Genomic DNA, 9,920 nt, shown 5'->3' with positions numbered 1-9,920 from the left:
TAAAATTTAAACAAAAATTCATAATTGAAATAAATTTGATCAAAAAGATATCTATTTTGAATGTACATCATGGTTCTGTCTATTTGAGCTGTAAAGCAAAAATTAATACACGTCACTTTTATTTTGTCAACATACACATTTTTTTTTACAAAACTTCATAGAGGTCACAGTTTTAAAACTCTAGAGGCCTATACAAACAATTAATAATCTAAAACATGATGGTGGTATTGTCATAAATTATTCAATTTAAGTTTCATAGCATAACAACATAAAAGTATAGAAAAATATAGAGTACATTTCTAAATACAAATACAATTTCAAAATACAATCTAATTTCCTTAAAAATATAACTCCAAAAGAATGTGTGTAAATGGCTTTGTACCTTAAAAGTTTTTATCATTTGCTAGTCACAAGGACTAATCAGTAGATAATTATGATAAGTGGCATTATGAAATAATTAAGTCCTCAAGTGTAAACGCTATATCAACAGGTATCATCCACTTTAGGCCTCAGCCATCATCAGTCAACACTGTGTCAAAGTGCATTCCAAATAAATAATATACAAGCACAGAAAATCCACAGGATCAACATTGGTCAGCTGAAAAGCCCAACCAACACAGGACAGAAGAAAAGTTTTCCTGTAAAACCCACATTCAAATACACACTAGCAATTTCCACAAGACAAATTTCAACAGAACTATTCTTATGGGAATACTCTGAAAAATGATAGTTATAGAAATATTAAATTTAAAGTTATAAAAATACAGAACATCTACTGAAACATCAGGAAGGTCTGTAAGAACTCAATAGATTTCATGTTCACAAATATCACTGAAAACAAGACTGGAAATAACATCTATAAAAAGTTAAGAAAAGCTTACAAAAACACAGTATAAATAATTGCACTGTTATTTGTATAATGGGATTTCATTTCTGACATTTCTGATGAACACAAATATTAATGTACCCTATAAACATGAGTCTGAAAGCACTGTGAAACAGTAATGTTCTGTAGCAAGCAGGGCCGTTTTAAATGCCATGGCCATATCAAGGCACACAGGTTTAGAATGATCCATGAAGGATTATGTTTCAATGAGTAAACAATTCATGTTTGGCAGCACCTGAACATGGGGTGGTACATGATTGACCCTTCACATAAAACCTTCAGTGTAGAATCTGCTACTTAACCATCCATATTTGGTGCAATCTCTGTATATTCCTCAACTTCTGAGCTATCGCTGACAACCATGCTGTTGTGGTCCCCTATGGTGATATACTCTATGTGGGAGCTCTCCACGTTAAAGCTGTTGCCTCCCATTGTGTCCTGTACTGGAATCATGGGGTCATGGCTCTGACTTTCTTCCATTTCATCGACTGTTTAAATAAAAAAAAAAATGTGTTTATCAAATAAATTGTTATGTATGAATACATACATTATTATGTAGTGATTATATATGATCATTGTCATAATGCAATAATAAAAACAAATTATATATATATATATATATATATATATATATATATATATATAGCTACTGTTTTATAACTTCTACAATTTTTACAAACAATATAATATACAAGTGTCATATTTGAGTAATATCTATAAATACATTAGTATATTAGTATAAGTTCACTGTTAAGTGTGAATTTGACCTAATTTCAAAACCTCTTACCATTGATTGCATCATTCTGAGAGAGCTGACAATGCTGGTCACAGGTAATGCATTGGCTGTTGTTGTTCCCAATAATGCAGTTGGTGAGGGTAGAGTTTTTAATATTTATGATACAAGGTGGAAGTGGCAATTGTTTTTCTTTAAAATAAGAAGACAAAAAGATAGAACAATGGCGTGAGCAACAGCAAACACATCAAATGATGTGAAACAGATAAACAAAGCAATTAGTCGGTACTAATTTAGGGAAGTAACATAGTGTGTGGTTTTCTTTTATAATAACATTTATACCAAAAATGTGTGAGGTAATCATGGAAGCAACCGTAAAACAACAATAGGAAGTAAGGTGTTCGAATAGCAATTGAATAGGAACAGCGAAATGATTTTACCTAATCAGGCCAACTATCTTGAGAATTCCTAAAAACTGAATGTGCCACTATACTAACAGAGTAAAGAAAACAAGCACTACACTACACTAAATATTATTAATATTAATAACAATAATAATAGTAATGTTAAAATGTACGCATCTTAATTTCATAAAACAATTCCATCAAATTGAATCGAGTGATCTTAAATTAAATAAAAAATAATCAAATTTGAAGCTTTATTAATTTAATTTTGTTTAACAATATGATGGAATTTTGTTATGAAATTTAAATGCTTAAATCTTAAATATAGGCATATGCAGCTCAAGCAAATATTAAAGTAATAGTTCACCTAAAAATGGAAATTCCCTCATCATTTACTCACCCTCATGCCATCACAGATGTGTACAACTTTATGTCTTCTCCTGAACACAAAGTTTTTTTTTAGTAAGAATATCTGTAAGTCCATTCAATGCAAGTGAATGTTTGTCAGAAATTTGAAGCTCCAAAAAGAGCATTAAGGAAGCATAAAAGTAATCCATATGACTCCTGTGATTAAATCCATGACTTCAGAAGCAATATGGTAGGTGTGGGTAAGAAAAACATTTATATTTATGTCCATTTTTATTTAAATCTCCACATTTGACCAGCCCCAACCAGTAGATGGCAAGAAGAATGCAAATCGTCAAAAAAACTAAAAGAAGAAGAATGGGGAAGCGAAAGTGGAGATTTATAGTAAATAAAGGCTTAAATATTTATCTGTTTCTCACCCACACCTATCATGTCCCTTCTGAAGACAGATTTAACCCCTGGAGTTGTATGGATTACATTTATTATGCTTTTAAGTGCTTTGTAGAACTTCAAAGTTTTGGTCACCATTGACCTACAGAGTTGAGATATTCTTCTAAAAATAAATGAGTAAATAATGAGAGAATAAAATATTTTGGGTGAACTATCCCTTTAAGAAAAACTTGTATGTTGCTAAAAGCAAAACAGAAGCAAATAAGTCTTTGGGTATCAGTCACAAATAATGAAGGAATACAAGCAAAAATGTCTACCTGAAAATGGGATGTCCTCCAAATGGTGATGGTCCTCGTGACTAATTTGTACTGAATGTCAAACGCATGAAAGAAAGAAAATGGAAAGGAATAACAGAAATGAGTATACACTACATACAATGATACAGGTCTGTGATAGAGGAGTGCTAAATATTTGACAAGTAGTTCAACCTGGAGATCCTGTAACACTCTCATACAATGCCGGGTCACAAATTCCGAAGCAACTGAAGATCAAGCTGCATGCATTGCGACCTTTTTTGATGACGATCATTAGCTTGGAGGCTTTCTGCATGTCGGTGGCCTGCGATGTGACAACCTGACCTTCAAACTTTGTGATTGTGCATGTCCTGCACAAACAGTTGGACATCCTCTGAACTAAAATCTCTGTCACAGACTTACTGAGGGAACATAAATATCGCTGTAATCGCTTTTCTGTTGGGAAAGAAAACAAAAGAGAAATAATGTAGTAAGTCCACTAATGGATATGAGTTTTTATATACAGAGTACAATGGGGCTAAAGGACCCAAGGTGTAAAAGGCACATTTGAACACACTAAACAGCAACATAAACTACCAAAGCACATTCCTAAAGACTTGTTTGTCACTATGCACTGCAAAAGTTTCCTGATCCATGAGATCATTGTGGGTATTGTCTAAAGTTTGATTTTGAGGTCATTTGATCTCATTTTTAATCATTTTTAAAATGTTGCAAATTTATGTAGCTAACGAATATCCTGGAAATTCTCACATTTGTCATTTTCAATTTTCAGTCAAAAGCTTTTTTTTAAATAAAAGTTGCAGGGGCTAAAATGGGGGGAATAGATTTGTTATGATGAAGAATGTTCAAAGTGGGCTCACATTGACTGATATAATAGCACTGGCTTATTTAATTTATTTAATAGAACACTTCAGATGTTATGAAATGCCAAATGTGGTTGAAATTAACAGAAAATACAAAGTCCGTTATTATTTCTTAACACAAATTATGTTGCTCCATCAATATTCAATAACAGAAATGTATTTATTAACTCTTGATACACTTTGTGAAAGGAAAAAGCTAAATGTCCTTTAAAGTGTGATTTAAGACCAGTTGTACCCTATATTTAGTAATTATTAAATTAGTTTTATTACTGAATGCGGCATAAAATTACAAGCGATTATAACTTTGTTGCAGTTCCTTGTTCTCACATTCTTTCCAATTTTGCCAAAACAGGAAACATTAAAGTGACATACGGAAATGTAGACTGGTAAGAACACTTACTTAGATGATATAACAACCGTGTCGTCCATCTATCAGTGGTCGCAGACAATATCAAATACCCAAATGTAAAGTGCTAATCTGAAGCAATTTGAAAACGAAACAGCAACACTGCCCTTGATATGAGTAGCTGCGAGTGCGCATGCGCTTACAAATATATTTCCCCGAGACGAATTCCCCTTCGTCCAGTCATCTTGGTTAACCGCAGTATTTAATGTCAACTAAACAACAAATTAGTCATGCCTAGTGTTCAGTAAATACAATTCAGTTTCACACATACGATGCATTACCATGCATAAATGCCTTTATTCTCAAATGACGGGGAAATCATTGTCAAACGATTGATCTAGTTTATTTTGCACCTAATATAATAAAGCGTTTAAAATAAATGCATTGTATACAAATTAAATGGACTGCATCAGCCGCAAAGTTTACTTTGCACCTTTGCAACGCAACGCTGATCCACATCAAGTCGTCTAAAAGCGTCAGTCGCTCCAAGCTTGATGTCTATTGGTGGTTGCCGTTATAATAGGGAGGTTCCGTCGCTCTTGATTATATGAACATCTCATAAGACAGTGATGCAGGCCGGTATAAGGGGAGCAGAGAGTGAAATTATGATTTTATGATAACAGTAGGCTTCGTTTGGAGGCACTTTCAGTTGCAGAAATGAAGATCTGGAGCACGGAGCACATATTCAGGTAGAGAAGCAACGTAGTGCTCGTGAGCACAGATTCCAACATTGATTTGGGCCTATGATAGCCAGTAGCCTGTATGGTCACAATTATTCATTGCATGCCCAATACGGCACGACTTACAACGAGTTGTAACTCACAATGCATTACATTATAACAAAGGACGAATAATTATGTTTTCACGGAAATGCAGAAGTACATGTATTGAGTGAAGTGAAAATGATATAGTCAATATAATTTATCATCAGTGAAAATTATATAGTGAATATTATTTAATACTAATTCAATATGATCTAATAATAATTAACAATATGTATTGTAGGCTCTGTACAGTATTTCATCAGGCCCATGAAACAGAATTGTGTAAAAGCAGTATAATTAATAATTTCTCTTTTCTTTTTTTTTAATGCAGTCATGAGTTTCACTCAAAAAAATGTCTTATGAGTCAATTAATGATCTTGAACAAACCTCTGTTTTAAGGTCCCAGAATCTCTTGTTATGGACGTGATGCTCATTGTAGATAATAGGATGGACTGCAGCAGTGCGTGCGTTGTGATAGTCCTCATTAACTACAATGGCACAACATCTGCTGCTTTTATTTATGCAACATTTCTCATTTGTGTGTGGCTGATGAGGTCATTGTTAGACCTCACACTTCCTCATAAGCCACTGCAAACAATTGGTATGACGTTTTGTTTATGTGGTCATTGTATTCACACAGCTACCCTTGGGAGACCGTGATCAAAGCAGCTATGAGGAAGTATCCCAATCCAATGAACCCTAGTGTTGTTGGAGTGGATGTTCTTGATAGGAACTTGGACTCAAGTGGACGTCTTCACAGTCATCGGCTCCTGAGCACGGAGTGGGGTCTTCCAGGGATTGTCAAAGCGGTTAGGCATTATGCTTCCCCCATACACTTGACCCCATATCACAAAATTTTGTCTTTAGGGACAGGCACACAGAGATAAGATGCTAAACATGAGAAATATATAGGAAACTTTTGGAAGCTCCCTTTATTATGAGTTAATAGCATTTTTGGACTTATTTTTGAATTTAACTTAAAATAACCAAAAAACTAAAATCATGAAAAGTAGAATATTGTTTGGTTGGTCATTACAAATTTTCAATGCACAATTAAACATTATTGCAAAATTATAGCAACATGATGATAGAGCGTGGGATAAGGATTTTTAACCTTTTTTTTTTTTTTTTTTTAAGATTTTAGGGACAAACCGAACCATCACATATGTAAAAGAGCATTCCATTGTGGACCCAGAAGAAAAGAAAATGGAGCTTTGCTCAACAAACGTGAGTGTTTGTTTACATTTAAACAACTTGTTACAGGAAGCAAATCTTATTAGATTATTAAATGGAGCTTCTGAATATTGTGATGATAATTTTTTTAATTAACATTACGTTTTTTCATTTAGAATTTATTCAACAGACTTTTTATCCAAAGCAACTGATTACGCAAGCGACTGTTTACAAGTATAGAGTAGAAATATAATTGCAGTAGAGAAAAGGAGCACATTTAAAAATAAAAAAAGTTAAATAAATTACTGTATATAAAATACTAAATGTGTATCTATTTTCAGATGAATTTGTGCTAAAGAAATTCATTTTTCCTTTTAGATAAGCCTAACAAATTTAATATCTGTGGATGAAAGGCTTGTCTACAGGCCTCATCCAGAAAATCCAGACGTGTAAGTGAATCAGCTCATAAACATATTTCACTTTATTGTTTTTGACATCTAATGGAAATACTTGAATCTAAATGTACACACAATAAAAATGGTAAGTAATACAACAATATGTAATACAAAAAGGAAATTTAAAATTGGTTACATCATTAGAAAGAAGGCAAATATATCTGGCTGGACAAAGTCAGTTACAGTAATCGTCTGTTGTTTTCAGCATTGTTACTAATCCCATTTCTAGCAATACTACTGAACAGTGCTTTTCATAATTTTAGCTAACTCCGATTTCCTTTTTTAAGTAAAACTTTATGACCAGTGGTGACGATGACTTCTGCTTCACTCCTACAGCACTGTATTAACCCAAGAAGCGATTATCACAGTGAAGGGGGTCAGTCTTAGCAGCTATCTCGAGGGACTGATGGCTCTAACGATGTCAGCCAATGCAAGAAAGGTGGACGCATACTGCTTTCATCGTACTCTGTAAAATAATGACAAAATACAGGATTAAGCTGTTGGAATATCCCTTTCAAAATCATCCTGTTTTCACATGTTGATTAAAAATTCTTGATGGACTTCATGCATAAATGGGAACTTCAGCAGTAGTTCCTATTTTTCTGGTGACATAATCAGAGACATAATCAGAGAAGTGCCATGAATAAGTCACTTCATAGCTAGCAAATATTTTTGTGGATGTTTTAAAAAAAGGAAATAAATAAGTAGTTTCATGTCTTTTTAGCAGTTATGGAATCTGTTTAATACCATTTTATGTAGGATTACTCTTCATACAGTTTTGTAGGCTTTGAAGATGATCATTAAAGCTGAACCTGATTAGATGTGATTTGTAACGTGACTAATCTATCATTATCTGTATTTGTTATAGGGATGGGATGCCATTGAGTGGATAATCCAAAACTCTGAAAGGGAGAATCTCCCTCTATGTGACCTGTGTTGAAACGTTTCATCTAGCATCTGTTTTTGGTTGGTATAAACCAGATGTTACCTCATTAGTGTCTAATTCTTCTGTTTTATCTTTCACATCATATGTATAGGTTAAATTGGAGAAAGTCTAAGGAAGATAAGGCAGACATGTTTGTAATATACAGCACGTATATTTGTGTAGCTGGTTCAATGGTTGTTTCTCTTGTGATTTTAGAGACCATGAATGAAGACCACATGATCAGGAGTGACATAAGCAGCACCAGATCTGGAACCTGGAATGGGCCTGCCTGACTTTACCCCAGCTTTCTTTGTGTTGATGCTTGTATGAAGTGTGTCAGGGTAGTCAGAAGTGTTCATTTATGCACTGATGTGAAAAGGATTTAAAACCTCATAATATTGCACTATTACAGAAGGAACTGTTTAGAGTTTTGAATGTCGTTTTAAATTACGAATGCACTGACTACCTCTTATTTTAGTGTTCTTTTAATGTGACAACAGGGGTCCCAGTATCAATTGGATCTTTATTTGTAACTGAGCACCTTAAAGTTCAGAATAATAGTTGAACTTTTGGTGTGTTCTTAATCTTTTTTTGTGTGTGTGATTTGGAGGTGGTTTTGTCAAAAACATCTTGACTTTGATTCTATCTCATTTTTTCCTCCACATTTTTGTTTCTGAAAGTTAAGGTTTGCATGAGTTTTAAAAGTGTAATTTACCTATAATGTTTAGCTAAAACATGTAGGATAGGTACTATAACTTATCAAAAGTCTGTTTGTAGTGTTAACTAAGAAAGTCTTTCTTAAACTAAGTTTATGCTGCTTTATAATTTATTTAGTTGTCAACACAGTTGTGAGGCTTTTTGTTCATTTATGAGCATTTATGTTTAAAAAAACAACAAAAGTGTATTTATTCTTTTATTCTTATAATACAGCTGTGGTTTAGTATCCAAAGCATGGTTTATTGATTTTTTGTGGAAAAGTATTACACAATATGTTTGTTAAATTATGAATAATGAATGGTTTATTGTCTTTGAAAGTTCTCATTATATTAAATTCAGTATAAGGACTTTAAAGTTTTGGACAAATTAAATTAATTTATGTAAATATGTTAAATATATTTAAGGCATATTAGAGCCTTCTATTGGTGAGAAAGTTTACATGATGAAAAAGTATTTTAAAGGAGAAATGTGTAACATTGACATCAAGCGTTTAAAATGGGTACTGCAGAATGTCAAATTGTGTTGTGCCCAGACTCCAAGCTCACGCGGGTTGCCAGGTGGAGGACACACAACAGGAACGAGCAAACTGACAATGGCCAGCCACGAGCCTTACACTTTATGTATTTTATTTAAAACTCTTTCAATGTTCGCTGGATGTATTGCTGGCTTTCATGGTTGAAGCGTGGTGTGTTTGCCCGCTAACTTGATTCAAACCTGGCAACCCGGGTGTCGAATTACTATTGGGCAGTGGACGGGATCACAGGCCAAAACACAAACAGACATTAAAAAAGTAGAATATGCTGGCCGTAGCATTGTTTTCGGAGAAGCCAGTATTTCAACTTTGCATGTTTCCTAAATCTCTGATAACATATGATAATTTTATGCTTTAGTACAGTAAAAATATTACATATTGCACCTTTACTAGTTACTTAAATTATGCATTTGAGAAAAAATAAAAACTCACTTGTGCAGACTGGAAACATCTTGAGTGATTTATGTTTCGTTTAATAACAAATTATAAGGACAAGATATGCGGTCTCAACATAAATTATCTTTTTAACATGAACTATTGCCGGTTCAAACCATTTTTCACTTGAGTTAAACGCTGATTTTTTTGTTATTTATTTTTTACCTGTTAATTATCAGATGGTTGAATTTGAACCTCATTTACTACATCATTATGAACTATAATCGTATTGTTTTATTTCATTTAAGTTTAATTTAATTATATCCAATATCATTTAATTTAATTATATCCAATAACTTTACAGTTAAAAGCACAATAATAATAATAATACATTTTTAGTCATAGGCCATGAGTGAAATGACCTTCTTGTGACCTTCTTGTGAAATACTGTTGCACTCCTCCACTGGAAAAAACTCGTCAGCATCTCCTCCACCTCCCCCATTTTGGTTAATTGCATTCTTTATGACTGAGAATGTCTTGTAACAGCAAAATATGCTGAACATGACTTCCCTGTATTAACATGGTTGTCAATGATATTTAAATAAAAATATTGTGCT

The 9,920-nt window shown here is 33.3% G+C and overlaps 1 protein-coding gene across 1 annotated transcript; it reads left to right on the top strand.

Annotated features, from left to right (window-relative positions):
• Window positions 1-4,909: 4,909 nt before the first annotated feature.
• Window positions 4,910-9,595, top strand: prelid3a (PRELI domain containing 3A). Its single transcript, XM_052146866.1, has 7 exons — window positions 4,910-5,051; window positions 5,767-5,935; window positions 6,264-6,353; window positions 6,678-6,748; window positions 7,091-7,193; window positions 7,623-7,720; window positions 7,896-9,595. Exons 1-6 carry the CDS (start codon window positions 5,020-5,022, stop codon window positions 7,692-7,694), a joined length of 537 nt encoding a protein of 178 aa, XP_052002826.1. The 5' UTR covers window positions 4,910-5,019; the 3' UTR covers window positions 7,695-7,720; window positions 7,896-9,595.
• Window positions 9,596-9,920: the final 325 nt, after the last annotated feature.

The sequence above is a fragment of the Xyrauchen texanus genome, chromosome 17 (assembly GCF_025860055.1).
Source record: "Xyrauchen texanus isolate HMW12.3.18 chromosome 17, RBS_HiC_50CHRs, whole genome shotgun sequence".
Taxonomy (NCBI): Eukaryota; Metazoa; Chordata; class Actinopteri; order Cypriniformes; family Catostomidae; genus Xyrauchen; species Xyrauchen texanus.
The sequence above is the reverse complement of the archived record's forward strand: the minus strand, read 5'-3'. Positions and strand labels throughout refer to the sequence as shown.

Excerpts from the sequence above, each read along its gene's own strand:
- prelid3a (XM_052146866.1), top strand. The coding sequence starts at position 5,020 with ATGAAGATCTGGAGCACGGAGCACATATTCAG. Across the intron at positions 6,749-7,090 it reads CATCCAGAAAATCCAGACGT|CACTGTATTAACCCAAGAAG; the intron begins GTAAGTGAATCA and ends TCACTCCTACAG. Across the intron at positions 7,194-7,622 it reads TGTCAGCCAATGCAAGAAAG|GGATGGGATGCCATTGAGTG; the intron begins GTGGACGCATAC and ends TATTTGTTATAG.